The sequence below is a fragment of the Mesocricetus auratus genome, unplaced genomic scaffold (genome assembly GCF_017639785.1).
Source record: "Mesocricetus auratus isolate SY011 unplaced genomic scaffold, BCM_Maur_2.0 Super-Scaffold_100011, whole genome shotgun sequence".
NCBI lineage: Eukaryota > Metazoa > Chordata > Mammalia > Rodentia > Cricetidae > Mesocricetus > Mesocricetus auratus.
In genome coordinates, this window is record NW_024429195.1 from 83,906,911 (window position 1) to 83,926,207 (window position 19,297).

Below are 19,297 nucleotides of genomic sequence, written 5' to 3' on the forward strand. Positions count from 1 at the left end.
GTGCCAGTCCACTAAGAGGACCCACACGGCAGGCTTTCAGGCCAAGCTGCTGTCTTTATTTCTGTGACTTCACAGAGCAACCCAGAAATCATGTAAGAATGGTTTTGTCCAGTGAAAGCCCAATTGGCATCATGAATCATTTGGTTTTCTTAAAATGTATTTTTATAATTAATATTAATAACAACTGACCTATTGGTTTTAGTGTGTTGGACTTGTGTGATGAATACTTTAAATTAAGTAGATAAGAGTTAATATATCAGAAAAAAATCAGTATGTAGCTCATCCCAGTAATGCCAGTATTGGGGCAGCAGGAGGATTCTGAGTTCAAGGCCAGCCTGACTACTCAGCAAGACCCTGTCTCAAAAACAAACAACACAAAAGAGAAAAGAAAAAAAGTACCATTCTAGAGGCATACCAAGACATGAAGACAGACGCTAACTGCAGAAGAAAACTCCAGTGATCTATTTAATTGAAGAGCTATTTCCAAGGTGACTTTATTAATTAGTATATACTATGTGACAAGCAATATAACGGGGTGAGGACACAGCTCCAGACAGGCAGCTGACGTATATTAATCAAGAGAATTCTGGAAACTAATACCTTCTATCTGAACTTGCAATGTTTGAATGTTCTGGGTGAAGCAGAGCGCATCTGGAAGGAGGGTTGCTGAAATCACACTGATTAGAGCCTAACTCATTGACGTTTTGTTTGGTAGATACTTCACCGTGTGGAGGCTATTTTCACTAGTGCTTGGAAGGAAGGAGAAAGTGATCCAATGCCCTTTCTCTCTGCACCAAGAGGTTGGGCAGCGAAGGAGCACACATGACTGATGCCAGGTTCACGATGCTTGTGAGCATGGGGAGATAACCTCTGTCTGTTGAGTTCATCTCTCCTTGGACCTCAGTCCAGTGGAGGGAGGACAAGGAGTCAGGTGACCCGAATCCGATACTCTTCTGTTTAATGGATACTATCTGGGTGATGATATTTGGTTGGGAAGGAAGGAGCAGTGGTGAGCCTTGGTAGTTTGGTCTTTATAGTGGGAATAATTAGCACCTCCTCCATTAGGCAATTGTGTTAAGAAGAACTGATGAGCTAATGCCTGAGAGCGGCTTTATGGTCCTTAGAGAAAAGGCTCAATCTAAATACAAGGAATTAATATTATAGAAGAAACCTAATTGCTCTCAGCAGGAAGTATTACGGAGATCAGCTCAGTGAGCAGCCAGCCCACAGTAATTGCCCCAACCCAAGCAGGAGGTTGGAACCTGCACCCTCCAGTCTGCTGTTCTTTCTGCGCATTTCACACCATCAAGACCCTGCCGTCTCACACCCTGAGAGCCACAGGCAGGACGAGAGTGTCCAGAGGGAAACCACTCACCACTGGTGAGTACCACACTGAATAGGACCCAAGCACAGCTGAATGCTCTCAAGTTTGACTGTTCCCAGTTCAGTAAGAAATGTTTTTAATACACTCATGTATTAAAATACATTCAGAAGTGTAAATTTCTAAATCAAAATGTGAGGGCTAACACAGAGTTACTCCTTTCTTCCCTTTTTTCCAGTTACCGAATTAGTCTTTTCTTTTTCTCACCACAACCTTAAACCATGCCAAGGGGGAGAGACAGCGAGGAAAAACTGTGGTATCCCCTAAGATCTATCCCATCACTTGCCATACCCTGGCTGATGTAACTTCAATTTCGGCTCTTCCTTACATGCTAACAGATAAATAATGCATAAGAAAACTTGATTAGCTTTCTTATTAAAACATCACTCTAAATGAGAGGAGGCGCTAGAAGACAGTAGTGTTATTGCACGGCTTTCCCATGAGCAGCTGAATGGTTTGATGTGATAAATTTGCATAGTCTGAGGCACACAAAGGGCTGATTAATTGAAGCCCTTACAATGCTTCTGGAAGCAGCTATTGTAAAACAATAACCATAGGAACTTTACAAAATACACATGTCAAGAACTTAATGAAATGTGTTGAGCCTACACTATTTGGAAACAGAATTGGAGATTTTTATTCTGGGCCATAAAACACTAAACACCCTAATTTCAAAGCTTTAGTTGGGTCTTTACTAAAAGGGCAGAGGGCTACAGTGAGCCACAGAAGATCAGAACTTGTTCTTAGAGAACAGGTTCAGTGAAGGCTCTTACAATCAGGTGTCTATGCGGGCAAATCCGGATTCAAAGACTAGTTGGTTGCTGGGATTTCTTTTTGGACTCTTGAGTATTAGAGATGCTGGAAAAATGCACCTCATCTTGAGGCCCCACCATTACTTTCATCAGTCACCACGCCTTCCCTCCCACTTAGGAACTTCCATGCAAGCACTGCTGGCAGTGTGTCTGAAGGTGGCCTGCAGAGGATTTGAGCAACAAGAAAAGCTGTGTGAGGACACGGTGCCAGCCATGTCGTTATTACTCTAGGCCGAGATCTGCCTCACCCAGCTTAGAAAACATATAATGAATGACACAGTCTGGCAAAACTGGCTTTTTAACTTGTTTAGCAAACTAACTTTGCTCTCAGATTTTCTGGCACACATGAACAAACATTTTCTTACTCCCCACAGTCTCTTCATTACACGGTAGAAGGACTTCAAATGTTCTGGAGAGTAAGGGCAGAGCTTTTCTTTTAAGATACACCCCACTAAAATACTAGGAAGTTAATAGATTACTGAATAATTTTTAGAGGCAAGCAATCTTTCAATGGGACTACTCTAGATAACTACTCTAGAAAATTTTGTCTACAAACACAACATGAACCAATATAGGGAATGACTAACTGAAAAGCTGTGTTTGATGAGACCAGGCTCTACTTCAAAACAGCTGATGGCATTAGAGCATGCTAACTGGCTATCTGGTCCCAGAGCATGGTGGGGGGCACTAAGGAATGGACGTCATTAGCTCAGATTTGCAGTTATTAAAAAGCTCCTGTTTGCCAGGACAAACACTCTTGCTCAACAGTTTTTCCTTAGAAACACTGCTTGGCATTGCTTCGGTGCTGTGATCTGCGGGACCTTTGTTGGAGGTGCTAATCCTTTTTCACATGAGAGACTGAGAAACGTTCTTTCAGGAGAGTGATATATTGCTTTTCTCCTCTCCACATCAAAGGAGTCTACTCTTTCCTTGCTCATTGTGAATGGCAGCAACAGAAAGGATATCCAGAAATATAATAATTCGCCTTTTCTGGACACTGAGATGAAACTTGACTCCTTAGGCTAATGTAATCTTTTGCTAGAGAATTAAAAGCAGACCAAGAATGAAAGCTAATAAAGGCATTATCAGAGGAAATTGTCAATATGAAAATATTATTTGACCCCAATTAAAAAATTGGCTTCAGTGAGTTCCCTCTATGTAGATTCTATAAAAAGCCAAAGAGCCTAATACACTTGTTTCTACTTCAAACAGAAATCTAGCTCTAGATGTGGTTCCAGTAAAGCATCATGTGAACATCTCTTTGTATCTTTATCTACAAAGCTGATAATGAATTTCATGTAAGCACAGAACACTTCAGATCCACACCTCTGTTCTATTGGTCTCTTTGGATGGCCGTTACTTATGAACCATAGTATTCACAGCTTCACTTCCAAGTGAAAAAAATTAAACATGGAAAAGGCCAAAACTGTCCCATAGAAGTTAAAACCAAAGCCGACTTTGCCTCTTTGTAAACATGAAAGGCACGCTCACCCTCACTGAGCACCCCAGAACTCTCCAGACACTCTTCATCGAAAGTCTTTGGGCCAGCTCTTGCCTCAGTTTCACTGGTGACATTATAACATATCTAGCAATGGCCCAAGAAATCTGCATGTAGTTCAGGAAAAGTCCCTGACTACCCCAGTGGACAGATTGAAATTTCACTAGCAACAAAAGGTACTCAGAGTGTGTTGACCTGCTTCTGATCCAAGACTTTCTTCTTCACCAACACTGGCTCTGTCAGTTTAGTCCTGTTTGCTTGTTTTGTGAGACAGGGTCTTACTCTGTAGCCCTGGTTGTCCTGGAACTTTCTCTGTGGATCAGACTGGCCTTGAAATCACAGAGATCACCAGCTCCTGCCACAAGTGCTGGGATTAAAAGTGTGTGCCACTATGCCCGGCCTAACCTCGTTTTCTGAGGGCCCAGAGGGTTTCTGCAGGGACTGATGACCGCTCTTCTCCCGACAGTGGTCTTTCTCTTTCCCATCAGCCTTTGCTTATCACACTACTGTGTGGACACGCTGTGGCATTGATGCTCTTGTTCCAGCTTATCCACTCATCCCATCTTCTTCAATCTTCAAGAGCTCTTTCAACATGCACAGCGTATAGCTACCAATGCCCAACTTCCTGTTTCTAGTTGCTCCATTTAGCTACTAATTATCCTGTTACCTTTGAAGTGACTATGCTTGAGCAGGAGACCAACACTCATGTTCTGTGAAACCAGAATCTTCAATTTGTTGATAACTGCTGGAGAGGGTATTTTATGAGGTATTGGGTGCAGAAATGTAACCTAATCTCTGTATTATACATGAACTAATAGAATCTCTAACAGCAGTTAAAACCCAAAAATCAAAAAACCACCCCAAACCAGAAAACCAAACCAAACCAGACAACAAACCAACCAGGTCATCTCTAGAATCGTGCTATTTCTTGAACACTAAGAGCTTAACTCCATGCTTAAAAGGCAGAGTAGAAACATGTCAAATCAAAACAGCCTGAAGATTTTCCCTGGGAGAAGACCCATGGGTCAGCTTGTAGGGAATGCTGTATCATTTCTAAGCAAGTCTCCATTTCAAGAGTGAATGTAAAGATCCACTAACCACTGTTCTTACCCCAGTTGTGTCTGGACCAAAACAAACCAATCACACCAGGCATCACGGTGTGACACACGCATCAGAACTGCACACCAGGAACCATGGTGTGGCACACGCATCAGAACTGCACACCAGGCATCATGGTGTGACACACGCATTAGAACTGCACACCAGGCATCATGGTGTGACACACGCATCAGAACTCCACACCAGGCATCATGGTGTGACACACGCATCAGAACTTCACACCAGGCATCATGGTGTGACACACGCATCAGAACTCCACACCAGGCATCACGGTGTAACACACGCATCAGAACTCCACACCAGGAACCATGGTGTGACACACGCATCAGAACTCCACAAACTCATGAGACTTTCATTACCAAGAGCACAACTTGTGCTATGGACCATGATCTCCAGTGAATTCTCATTTTACTTGACAACATCTAACTCTCTTAGGTCTCATCCAGGTCCTCTCTGGGCTCCATAACCTGAGCTGTGCCATTACTATGATCGCTGTCCCCAACACTTTCTCCCCATTTCTTCTTTGGGCCTTGGCTATCACATCTAGCCAGAAGATCAGGAGAATGGTCAAAACTAAAGGTTCAGAATTTTTCTTCATTTTCTATTTCTTTGAATTCATGAGACTGAATTTTAATTGGCCAAGCTACTAGAGTCTCTGCAGATGATCAGTTAAAGAACGGAGCAGGGGCGCATTCATAGCATGTTAATTTTAGCAGGGAATGGGCGTCAGAGAATACAGTTTTTGGGAGTGTGTCTTCTGGACAGTTCAAGAGGAACTCACACAGAGTAGTGTTTACTTTGCTTTGGGGGCAGATAGACAGTTTTATCTAGGAAAACTAGGGACTTTGAAGAGATGCCCCCCTCCTCAAGGAGACACAGAAAGGATTTGAAAGAAATATGAAAAGGAAAAGGCTGTACTGTTTCTATGGAGAAATTTCTAGGACTGTGGCAATTCCAGAGGTAACGGCCATGGGGTATTAGAACAGAAAAGAGCCACCTTCAGCCAGTTTAATGGAAGAGGCAACACAGAAAATTCTGGGTTCAAACCCTGGTTCTGCAAGCATTAAGCTGTACCTGGCAAACCTCCCTGAGGTTCAAATGTTCGGTAGGAATCCCAGCAGTAACTAGAACTGTCTAGATAAAAGCACAGAACATACATAAAATGTTTGCAAATCATCAGCACACCAAAAGTGCCACACTATAAATCTGGGGACAAACAACATACATATGACTCCAAAATTGTACCCTAGCTCTAGTCTCCCATTCACTTGCCTCCTTTAGTTAGGCAGTCTAACAGACATCTCAAACTTGAGGCTCAAACTCTTAACATGTGCCCCTGTTTAACTCAAAAACATGGTTCCTGCTGATTCTTGCCTATTTTTCTCAACAGAAATTGCCTGCTCAGACCACAGACATGCCATGGTTTGGATTTATTTCCCTAAATGATGTGTGGAAAATTTCGACCCCGACGTAACAGCGCCGGGCGGTGGGGCCTACTGGAAGGTGTTTAGGGCATGTGGGTGCCACCCCCGAATGGATTAGCGCTGAGTACAGAAGCATCCAAGACTGCAAACTGCATCCTACCCTCTCTCCAGTGTGCTCTTTGCCTTTTCACTGTCTACCAAAGGGGGCGTAGTTAAAAAAGTTCCCAGCAGATGTGAGACCTTTGGCCCTGGGGTTTCTAGCTTGTAGAACTGTAAGAAACAAATGTCTGTAGTTATAGACTGCCCAGACTAACTATTCTAGGCATAACAGCACAGATCAGATGAAATCAAGAGGCTAAGGGAGATAGGTCCCTGAAGTTCAACGTAACCTAATCAATGAATTTCAGGTTCATTGAGAAACTCACTCTCAAGAAGCAAGCAAGCAAAAAACCAAATAGATAAAGGTAGAAAGTAAGGAAACATACCAGATGCTAACTTGAGTCTCTACCAACATGTGCATTTGTGTGCATATGGTGCCTGCATGCATGCATATATATGAAACACACACACAAATGCACAAGAGTTTATAGAGAAACAGTACAAAGAGATGCTGTGATGTACAGTTTATATTAATGAGTAACAGTGGATCTACCACATGATAATGCTGCCAAAATCCTCAGGAAAACAACTTTCATCGCTCTCAAAAAAGCATAGACTAATGGAGGCCTACAGAGGATAGGACATGGTTATACATATATGACCTCATGAAATTTACTTCCCATGACCCTTTTCTCAATAATGGAAGGAATAACAAGGAGGAGAGGTGGGGTGTGGGGAGAAGAAAAAGGTAAGCAGCATTGAGGAGTCAGGAGTCAGGAGTTTCTGCAAGTCAACAGCTGGGTGTCTGGTACTGACCCTGTCTCCCCACATCAGTTCACCGGCACCGTGACTCTCAGTACACTTTAGAATGCAGCTGTGTTTAGTGGCCTTCAACCCTAGCATCAGGAGGCAGAGTGAGGGGGATCTCTGTGAGTCTGAGGCCAGCCTGGTCTACATAGGGAGCTTTAGCTCAGCCAAGGCTACATGGTGAGACTGCCTCAAAAGCAAGCAAACAAACCCTTCAAAATCCTCCCCCAAAACAACAACAACAAAAGTAATAACAGTTGAGTGGAATCACTGAGATGAGCCCTAACCCAATATGCCTGGTGTGGATGCTTGTGGAGAGGGAAAAATGCCCAAGGCCTCAGGAGAACCCGTATCTGCTACCACCTTGACCCTGGATGGCCAGCCTCAATAGCAAGAAAATCAAATTGCTGCTGTTAGCCTTCCAGATCTGTGGTACTGCTGCTGTTAGCCTTCCCGATCTGTGGTACTGCTGCTGTTAGCCTTCCAGATCTGTGGTACTGCTGCTGTTAGCCTTCCGGATCTGTGGTACTTGCTAGAGCAGCCTTATATGCTCATACAGTGTGTACCCAGCCTTCCTGCTCGGCACTTAGGAGAGTAAGACATTTTCTGGCTCTAGTCAACTGTTAGTTCATGAACATTATTTTAAAGTGTGTCCTCCCTCTTCGTGTGTGTGTGTGTGTGTGTGTGTGATGTTTTCCTTAATTGATACCTACAGTATTTTTCAGAGTCAGAGTATCTCACAGAACCTGGAGCTCGATTCAGTCAAACTAGCTGGTGCAAGCCCCCGGAACCCTCTGGTGCAAGCCCCCGGAACCCTCTGGTGCAAGCCCCCGGAACCCTCTGGTGCAAGCCCCCGGAGTCCTCTGGTGCAAGCCCCCGGAGTCCTCTGGTGAAAGCCCCCGGAGTCCTCTGGTGCAAGCCCCCGGAGTCCTCTGGTGCTAGCCCCCGGAACCCTCTTGTGCTTCCTCCCCTCCCCTGCTCCTCCTCCGTGCTGACATTACAGGTGTGCTTGCTGCTCCAGGGACCTGAATTCAGGGTTGATGTGGCAGGTGCTTTACAAAGGCAGGTATCTCCCTGACCAGGCACTGAGTTCCTAACCCTGCTGAGTAGCTCTGCTTCGATGTGGAGCAGGAAGAAGGGAGGTTCCTTAAGAGCAACTTGTGTGTCCCTAAACAGACTACTGATCCCGAGGAAAACTATGCAGAGTCTGCTGGTGGTACGGAAGAACAATATAAAGACAAATAGATGATCCCCAGAATTGTAAATAAATGAGGGAAAACTATTACTTCAGAAAAAACTGACGCTACAGAGGAGCGATACTCAAATGGTGACTTATTTTGTATTGGATACTATCCATATAATTAAATGACTCAAAACTCTGACAGCCAGGGAGATAGGGCAGGATGTTTGGCTCACCTAGCCACCTAATAATCAATAAGTACCACCTAAAATTAATGAGTCTGTCTAAGAATACTTAGGAACATGAAGGTATAAATGGAAAGAGGTTGCTTCTGGGGAACACAAATGGAGGAAAAGCAAGGACTAGCGTTTCTTTTAGTACATGGACCCTCCTTTTCTAACAAGGCCTCAAGAGGGAAATCACCTACCTCAGAATTGTATCACCAGCCCAAGCCTTCACTTAAAAATACAACAAATTAACCACTAAAATCTTGTGCATGGGCGGCTGAGATGACCCATGCAGTACAGTGGGCTGGTTGCCCACTCTGATGACCTGAGTTTGAGCCCCAGAACCTATGTGATAGAAGCAGGGGCCTCCTGAAAACTGTCCCCTAAGCTCCACACATGCACTATCACACACACACACACACACACACACACACACACACACACACACACACTAACAAAACACTGTATACTTATTATTTGATAAAAGTCATGTTTACAAATAAATTTCTATTTGCCCAAGCATCCTAGTCTTTCGTTATTTGGTTAAAGTGCATGCTACCTATTTTTCTGTTTGGCTGTTTCCTTTTCTGCCTCCTGGCTTCTCAATAATTCTGATAAGCCGTTAAGACAGGCTATCAAGGGAATGAGGGCTAATCAGGAGGTTTTACCTTGGATTAAAAGCCATCTGGAAAAAGAAATGTGGGAAGACAGAGTCCTCACTGAGCGAAAGGTCAGCCACCCCGGGAGGACCTCCTTCGGTCCTTCCGAGAAACATGCATGTCAGAGGCCTAAGAGCAGACAGAGCTCCAAAGCCACTAAGCAGACAACTGAGGCAGAGGAGCTGCTGTCATATTAAGTTTGGGAAAATGCCACAGCACAGAGCTTCCTGACATTTCACTTAGAGGCCCATGTTTAACGGAGCTTACAGACTGGGGTTCAGATCTACCGCAGCACCCTGTCCATTCTGTGTGCAGACGCAGGGTGTTACAAGAAAACCCAAGGACAACCTACCCATCAAGAATTGGAGGTAGCTTCAACCCTCACCTACTTACTCAGATACTCTTATCAATACTCACTAGCATCTGCTCTAAAAAAGGCTCCATTAGGTTTTATGACTGGAAGAACCCTGACATCTTTAGTAAGTTTAGGAGGACTAGTGCCTAGTAGATAAGCACTGCCATGCTTGCTAGTTTCTAATTCTTTGTTCAATATAAACCGACATGACTATGTGTCTTTGTTTGGGTTTCTGTTGCTGTGATGAAACCCCATGACCAAAAGCAAGTTGGGGAAGAAAGCATTGCTGTTCATCACTGAGGGAAGTCAGGACAAGAACTCAAGCAGGGCAGGGACCTGGAGGCAGGAGCTGATGCAGAGGCCATGGAGGGTGCTGCTTAATGGCTTGCTCATTATGGTTTGCTTAGCCTGCTTTCTTATAGAACCCCGGACCACCAACCCAGGGATAGAATCACCAACCACCATGGGCTGGGCCCTCCCCCATCACCCCCTATCAATCACTAATTCAGAAGATGCCTCATAGCCAGGTCTTATGGAGGCATTTTCTCAATTGAGGCTCCCTCCTCTCAGATGACTTTGGCTTGTGTCAAGTGACATCAGACTGGCCAGGACGGTAATGTGGCATATGCAGGTTGATGCAGAGTGGGATGTCTTCTTACGGTGTGAGTGCTCGTGTAAGGAGCACTGACATTTTCTAGCATGCCAATTCTGTTCTGTCTATATCATAAGGAAGATGAGAGTAATCAACAAGGTTAATAAAGGGATGTTCAGTTCTGAGGGACCTTCTAGAACTAAAATTATATGACAACAGAATACAGAATGGGGTAAGCATAAGAACATCACAATTACTTCATATGTATTTCAAGGGGCATAGTATTGCTTTATAATTCTGGGCATGACTGAAATGAAAATGAAATAAATGATCAGATAAACACTTTTACCATACATACCTCTAAATGTCACTAATGTATTAACAGGCAACTCTGAGAGCCAAGACTGAAGACTGGGTGTTAGATACCTTTTTGTCCATGACGACTACTGAATTTGTCTCCAATCTCTGGACGCCGCGTCTGTCTCAGCAGCATCTTGATGAGGAAGGCGTCCTCAGCGTTGGAAGAGATCATCACTTTCTCAATGTAGGAGTCTGTTGCGCCTTTGTACCTGAGGTGACAACAAAGTCACTACAATAGCTTCTAATGTCCTTTGTCAATCTGTCACCATATACTCTCTTCAATCCCACCACAGAATAAGCTCTCGTGCTATGAAAAGTTACTCTTGCTTTTAACATTAAAATTTAGTTCTCCTTTGATGGTGTTATACATGTATGATGATCTCAGTTATTCCTTTACTACAGACAACGCTAACAGATGCTCTGAGACATTACACCTGCCTCATATAGCAGAGGTCAACTTCCAGGGGAGAGTATCAGATTCAGTTTTGAGTGCCTGGCCACTTTTCCAACAGTCATTCACCATACTGACCATTCACACTATTACTGTCTCCCACACAGCCTGCCTCGTGTATTTTTATACAACAGACATTGTGATCAGTCTCCCAAGAGTCGGATCCCTGGAGTATGGATGCACAGTCATTAAAGGGTAGAGTTCCTGCACAAAAGCAGCTTGCTGCCAGTAAGAACGAGGGAGAATGGTCAACCCGTGGTATGGGAACCAGAAGTCCAGGGAGCTATCAACTGCTGGAGCCTAGGATGACACAGGTGGCAGACAGAGGTGACTCTAGTGGAGAGACCTGCTCAGGCAGAGGAGTGGCCTAAGCCAATGTGAGTGGCCCAAAAGTGGACAATATGCTTTGAAGAGACAATTTCCTAGAAGTGCAGACTAGTATGCATATAAGGCAAAGACAAGAGGCACGCCAGGGAACCTCCCCGTAGGCAGGATTTTACTCTATCTTCTCAAGAGTCACACAGCCACATGAAAGTTAAGAAAAAAAATCACTTGGGTACTCCAAGGTTTACCATAGAGCACGAAGGGGTACAGAGCAAACAACTTGGTTCTATTCCAAACACAGAAAAGATCATCTTTCTTCTAAGGTGATAAAAGTATCTAAGCACATTTTCTATGTATTAAAGAAATTGATTTTAAAGACAGGTGGATAATATGGAAACACAAAACAGCATAGTAAGGGCTCTTGAAGAATGAATAAAAGGAAGGCAAGAAGAAGAGAAGACAAGCCTTGAACACCTGTCTCCTTTAGGTGAGACAGAACCGATGGGAGATGTCTTTCTGTGTATGTTTCTCTTATAGGCTGATGAATAAAACACTGACTGCCTGGGTCCAGGCAGGAAGATAGGCGGGGCTGCCAGAAGAGAGTCAGGGAGAGACCTCGAAGAGATGCCATGCTGCCCAAGAGGTAACATGCGAGATTACAGGTAAGCCAGCCTCGTAGCAATACACAGATCAATAGAAATGAGTTAGTAATTCAGACAGAGCTAGTCAATAAGAAGTTTTTTGTCTATGTGTTTATTTGGGGCTGAGGGGCGGCAGGCCCTGACAGACAGAAACCTCATCTTCACAGACAGATCCATCGCTGGGAGGGATGTGGTAGCAGGGACCCATTCCCAAGTGACCTGGATGCGCTCCTCTCCCACAAACAGGCTCCTGGTTCTCGCACACTGCTGCAGGTAGCACAAGTCTCAAGAGCGGTTCTGACACCACACTGTGTGCTCAAGTCCCACCTGTGCCGAGTGCCCCATGACCCTGTGATGTCACCCGTGCTTCCCTTCCCACACCATCAACACTTGTCACAGGATGGAAGGACTGACTACGCCCCCACACGTGGGACGCCCAGAATACTGACCAGTACAGTAGGAGGCTATCATCTCTGTCAGTCTGCCAACCTCTGTTCTGTTCTACACTGCCCACTGCCCACCCCTGAGCTGAGAAGAAATTTAGAGATTAGCGAATTTAACCTTTCCATCATACAGAGAAAATAGGGATTCAAATACTTTCCCCAGGTGAGATCACATACAACAAGAACTAATCTCAGAAATAGCTCAATTTCTAGTACATTGGTGATGTTATGATGTGGTCAAAGTCTCATCATTTTCTAGACCACAAAGATTGTATCACTTTGCACAATGAATTCAAACTCTCCCATATGTCAGCAACAGCAAGCTACACTGATTCTCCAAACCTGGGCCTTTTATACCCAGTGTTCTTCTGCGGGCACTCCAGCCTATCTGGCCTGTTCCTCTTACCAGGCTATAAGGACTGTATGATTCCACACTTTAGTTTATCTTTCATGACACACTGTTTCCATGTAAGAAAAGGTATCCAAAATTGGCATTTCTAGTTCTTCCTTTTTTTTTTTTTTTTGAGACAGGGTTTCTCTGTATTGTTTTGGAGACTGTCCTGGAACTCGCTCTGTAGACCAGGCTGGCCTCCAACTCACAGAGATCCACCTGCCTCTGCCTCCCGAGTGCTGGGATTAAAGGTGTGTGTGCCACAAACGCCCAGCTTAGTTCTTCCTTTTTATAAGGATTATATAATTTATACACGCTACATAATCAAATATGACACTTTCCCTTGTCCACTCTTTTTGCAAACATCTATCTCTACGTTTTATCAAGGCATGAGCAATACGCACGTGATTGGGACATCTTTGTACTGTGGTTGCTGTGGCACATTACTTCCTTCCAGAGGAATCTGAGTCACTGTGGGCATGGACTTGTTTACAAGTACTTGTTTATTTTCTACTTTCTCACCTAAGAAAAAGAAAAGAGCCGTAAACAGATCATTATCATTTATGTAGAATGCAAGACTGCTTGGCACAAAACTGTGCTCAGACTTGGTTTATGAAATCCAGACACAGGCCATCTCAGTGGGATGTAAAGTTCATCGGGTTTCAGAGATAAGTCTGTAAGAGGAATTCAGATGGAAATCACAATGTGACCAATTATAGGGGAAAGGGACCAGTCAAAGAAACACACCTTGAGTAGAGCCAAAGAAACACACTTTGGCCCTGCAACCAGAACCAAAGAAATGTACCCTGACCCTGAAACCAGTGCCAAAGGTACACACTTTGTCCCTGGATTCAGAGTCAGTGAAAGAAATGCACCCTGGCCCTAAAATTGGAGCCAAAAGGCTAAAAAGGACCAGAGAAAGAAACACACTTTGACCCTGAAACCGGAGCCAAATCTGACCCTAACCTTGTGCAGAAAACTAACCAATCCTTGAGCAGAAGCTCTAGCTAATCTGAGCTCAGCACTAAAATCTGACCAATCCCCAACCTGGAAGCCTTATATACACCCTGTGTCTGTTCAGCTTGTGTCTGTTCGTGCTACCACTTTGGCAGAGGACAGTCACTCTCCTGGATCCTTCCCTTCCAATAAACCCCTTGGATGAGCTTTGGGTGAAGATCTTCCTTTGTGGCGGCCTGCAGCGTGGGAGCAGAGGCGACCCTGGGCAGAGCAGACCAGAGCGACACGGACACGGACACGGACCTTCCCTTGGCAGAGCTCTGCTATCTGCTCTCTGCTCTCCGCGAGCAGAGCTGAACTGTAGCAACTTTGCACGAGAAACCTGACGAGCAAAACTGCTACACTGGGTGAACATCCCCAGCTGGAAGACCCTGTCCGATACACTGGGGAAGCCTTCCCTGAGGCAAGGCTGTAAGCTGCCAAGCTTACTGCAACCTGTGGTGGTCCTTGGCTCCCGAGCTCCAGGATACCTTTCCACCTGAACTGTGTAACACTCAGTATTCTGTGCCAGAATACCTGACCCATCCCCATCCCGAACTGCCCAAAATGCCAACACCAATGAGATACTGACTCAGGACTACATATCAGTGAAACTTCACCTCCATCAACAAGAAACTGACAACAATGGGAACACCACCCCAGTCAACAGCAAATTTACATATCTCTTGGTATCAGAATAGATTAGGAGCACTTGTTATCTGTAGACATTTCAATCAGAACCAAGTTACCATCAGCTTACCTTGGAAAGGAAGAAGAAATATCTCTGGTTTTGCTATTTCCATTCTAAGGATCAGCTACTTAAATAAACATCCTCGTGCTTATTTTCAAAGCCACAGTGATCAGTGTTAACACTTCACTGAAACTTCCAGGAAACAAAGCTAGACAGACTGAAGGGGACTAACACCTGTGTGGCTTGGGGGGCAGTCACAGCTCCCTACAGGACTGTCCACCCAGGACTCAGTGACGGCTAGGTTGTGTGGGAGGTGACTGACCCTGTGTTCTGCACAGCCCTGCTGTGCTCCCTTCCTTTCAGATAACCTCATCTGTCAAACTGACGGACGCTTGCATAGGTTTTGATCCTACTTTTCCATCTCTTTTCAGCAGACGCTTCTTACCCATCTGCAGACTTCAGCTCATTTCCTCAGAGCCTCTGCAGATCTTCCACACTGGAGCAAACCCTCTTGTCACACAATGGTCTCACAGTTATCTCTGTGACTCCTTACACTAGATGTAACCTGACACGCTTGTGTCTGATCCAATCATCAATGTCAGCCTTCTACACCAGCCTGTAGAACCTAAGGCAAGGGCTGTGTGCTATCTAAGCAAATTCATTACACATTTGCAATTATAATGAAGTCATTCCTTTTAGGGAAAGAATAGTCCAAAGTCAGGTCATAAGCAAAATGTATACATTAAGAAATATCAGCATAGATACAGAGTCAAGACCTTATTCAAAACACTGTTTCAAGTTTGGCTTTTCTGTAATTTAAGATTATGCCTAGAATACATTTTTTTTTTTTGCTAAGGGAAAACATATATAATGCACAGAAAAACAGATAGGAAGAAAACTCATTGACAATAACCACATTAGCTAAAGCTAGATGGGAGCACTACACATTAATTCTTCCTGTCCCAGTTACCAACAGTTCAGAAACACTGTTAAATAACTCAAATTTCAAAACGTACACACTGACATTTATTATTTTTAAGGGTTTTTACCTGGGGAACAAATGCCATCCGCATCTAAAATTTCATGTCGCCAGATGGGCTTTCTGGTAGCAGCATCCAACATGGGACCCATCACCTTATCAAAGGTCTGATTGGTGTATCGTTTCAATGTGCACTTAGCGTTTTTATATACAAGACAACGCCCAAAACCTGAAAAGAAACCTCAAATGGATCAGAATCCCTAGTAATATGAGAGTACAACAAAACATGGACTTACAGTATTCAATAAGTCGCTTCCCCTCACACTTCCGAGAACAAAACAAAAAACCAAACCTCAAACTACTTTGCTGCTGCTAACTCTGGAACTGGCAAAACCCAAGTAACAAGACAAAGACTGGGTCATCCTCCTCTGCCAACTATCTGAATAAGATCAGTGACTCCACTCCTATTCCCGCATACAATCCACTAGACCCTGTTGCAAGAAGGCAACGTCACAAAACACCAGAGTCTCAAAGGGCTCTAGCAATCGCCTTTGCCATCCTTTCCTTTTAAAGGTATTCTCAGTGAGGGCCAGAAAATTAACAGCCACAATCACTCAGAAAGTTGGTAGCACACCTGAAAACTGATCACACCCAATAACTCTCAAGCCAGGATGTTTGGCACAAACTGTGTGTATAATTTCTGCTAAGCCTCCCTGAAAGATTTTCCTTTCTTGGATTCTGGCATTTATGGTTAGACCTAAGCAAGCAAGCAAAATAACATTTATTTTTGAAGAAAGGAAACACTGGCTCCCTGCTTCCTCTCTTTTAAATGTGAAGGTGACTGTGGAATAAAAGAAGTAGGGGACAGAGCCATTTGTAAGTCTCAGGGTGGGTGACTCTCATCATCACGACTCCCAGTGACCTGTGCAGCCCCAGCAAAACCAGCTTAGAGTCAGCCGCTCTGCAAGGTTTGCATGACCTGAACCCATGATACCACAGCTACTAACAACAACACGCTGCAGGGCGTGTGAATCCAAACTGTACAAAGTCACCATGTGGTTTCTTCTGAGCCTAAAGGGACATTTTATTTATAGGGGAAGCTTAAAAGCTAGCGAAGGGTAAACTCTGATCATTAAATTGTGATCTGAGTTTCTGATGGACATCACAGTCTTCCGATTTCCACATCAACGTTTCCAGTTAATCAGAAAGGAAAATATCTAGTTCTAAAGCACGGCTGCTGTCATTGGAGGAAAAGGGGGGGGCATAAATTCAGTGCGGCTAACATTAATGCCAGTGACACATATCTAAAGCATGGCTGCCGTCATTGGAGGAAAGGGGGGGGCATAAATTCAGTGCGGCTAACATTAATGCCAGTGACACATATCTAGGAGTACTATTATGGCTGCCTAGCAACTAGGGAGAGGGAAGGGGAGGCATTGTGGCTATGCCAGAGAGGGAAGGAACTAGAGAGTGAATAGAGAAATCCGCCTGCAGACCAGGTGGTGCTCATTAGGGCGTGCTGTAGTGACCTGTGAAAGTCAATTGTTAAAAGAAGTGAAGAAGGAAAAAACACAAAAACTACATGATAAAGATAATATACATTCCCAGCTTTTGACACTTGGCTAACAAATGTATCACAGACTTGGGGTTAAGTAACAGCTTTTTCTATCTGCCCTCCCAACACAGGTCTATTGTTGCATGTATCAACAGATACACTAGAAACAAACATGAGTTCATGTACTATCTAATTCCTGGTAGAAAAAAAATCTCATTTGTTTTTCTCTTCAAGAAACGTTCAAGCTACTAATAAAAAAGTAATAAAGATCCTGAAGTTAAACATTAATACATTTTTTCAATGGCAGTCATTAAAAACAAAGCAAGCAAGCAAAATCAACACAAAAGTGTAGCAGGTCTTACAATTCCAGACATGGCAGTAACCCACACCCATGAGACCGCAACAAAATGGCTACCTAAACAAGACCCACAGTGACAACACTAGTTAATGTGCCAGGGTGGGCAGGGGGATTCCACCCTGAGCTTAAGAGCTAAAGGCAGTCAATGGCTGCTGAGAGAGGGAAACTCTTCTAGGGAGGAGCTCCCTGATAGTCAACCCCAAGTGGTCAGCTCTAAACATATGTACACACAGTAACACTAAATGGACTTAGACATTTGACACACCTGTGTGTGTGTGTGTTATGTAAAACAATAAAGTTATTAAATTCGGATGGGGGTGATGAAGGAGGGAGAGAAGGGGGTGGGAATGATATACAGTACTCACATGAAATTCTCAATTTAAATAAAAAAGTATACAACAGTTCTAGTTTGTGTATAAAGTCCAAATCATCTGAAACCTGCACTGCACCCTAACAGCAATGATCATCCCTTACTATACTGGCTTTGAACGTCAGTGCTTCTGGTGTTCAAGCTCTGTGAATTCACTTACCCCTGTCTAGGGAGGCCTTGTTCAAAACAAGCGCATCTTCAATGTCATAGCCGCTGTAACTCATCACAGCAACAGTTGCATTCTGCCCTGCGGGCAGTTTCTCAAAATCTATCAACTCAATGGTTTTTGTTTTAACCATGGGTTTTTGTGGATATGCTAGTAGATACATAAGTGTATCAATTCTGTTTCTCTGGTTGTATCCAATGGTACCTTTATGAAATTGGAGAAAACAAAACCAATCATTATATCTTACAGAAGAATCAGGTAGCATAGAATTTAAATACATGAAATTTGTTTGAAGAAAACCCAGGTTAAACATTTCAAAAGTAATACCCATATTGTAGCTATTAGTTTATAAAGCAACATTTCTCCCTAATATTTAAAATACCAGACAAATGGAACCAGAACAATAACAATCTAAATAATTTCAACGTCTTAGACTTAATAAATACAATTTTCCCTATTTGCACAATTTCAGTTGTTACTGGTTAATTTCACAAGTTCAATACACAAACCTATACTTGGTTTTGTGAAGATGATGTAACAACATTGGATTTTCACACATAGGAGCTTACACAGCACAATGGAAATACATAACTAATGGCAGCAAAAGCTTTAAAGGAAAAGAAAGGAGGAATGGAATGAGGAACTCAACGGACAGCAGAAAAGCAAGGATTTTTTAATTTGTTATTTATCAGACAGCAAAAAAAAGTCTACCTGCACCAAACACTAGAAATTCTTCAGGAATAGGTCAGGCCCCCTCTCCTAAGGTAGTGAGGACAGTGTATGCAGTTAGGATGAGGACAGTGTATACAGTTAGGATGAGCACAGTGTATTCAGTTAGGGTGAGGACAGTGTATGTAGTTAGAGTGAGGACAGTGTCTACAGTTAGGATGAGGACAGTGTCTACAGTTAGGATGAGGAAAGTGTATACAGTTAGGATGAGGACAGTGTATACAGTTAGGATGAGGACAGTGTATACAGTTAGGGTGAGGACAGTGTATACAGTTAGAGTGAGGACAGTGTATACAGTTAGAGTGAGCACAGTGTATACTGTTAGGAGGAGTACAGTGTATACAGTTAGGATGAGGACAGTGTATACAGTTAGGGTGAGGACAGTATATACAGTTAGGATGAGGAGTGAGGACAGTGTATGCAGTTAGGATGAGGACAGTGTATACAGTTAGGATGAGGGCAGTGTATACAGTTAGGATGAGGACAGTGTATACAGTTAGGATGAGGACAGTGTATACAGTTAGAGTGAGGACAGTGTATACAGTTAGGATGAGGACAGTGTATACAGTTAGGAGGACAGTGTATACAGTTAGGATGAGCACAGTGTATACAATTAGGATGAGGAGTGAGGACAGTGTATACAGTTAGGATGAGGACAGTGTATACAGTTAGGATGAGGAGTGAGGACAG

At 43.7% G+C, this 19,297-nt stretch overlaps 1 protein-coding gene across 3 annotated transcripts in view; it reads right to left on the reverse strand.

The window, feature by feature from the left end:
- Polr3b (RNA polymerase III subunit B) overlaps positions 1 to 19,297 on the reverse strand; it is a 114,720-nt gene that overhangs the window by 16,121 nt on the left and 79,302 nt on the right. For all 3 annotated transcript variants that reach the window (XM_013123368.3, XM_005083788.4, XM_040755196.1), the window contains 4 exons: positions 17,873 to 18,082; positions 15,500 to 15,658; positions 13,168 to 13,285; positions 10,580 to 10,722 (listed from right to left, as the gene is read on the reverse strand). In XM_013123368.3, the coding sequence (XP_012978822.1) occupies positions 10,580 to 10,722; positions 13,168 to 13,285; positions 15,500 to 15,658; positions 17,873 to 18,082 (630 nt within the window). The remainder of the gene's footprint in view (positions 1 to 10,579; positions 10,723 to 13,167; positions 13,286 to 15,499; positions 15,659 to 17,872; positions 18,083 to 19,297) is intronic.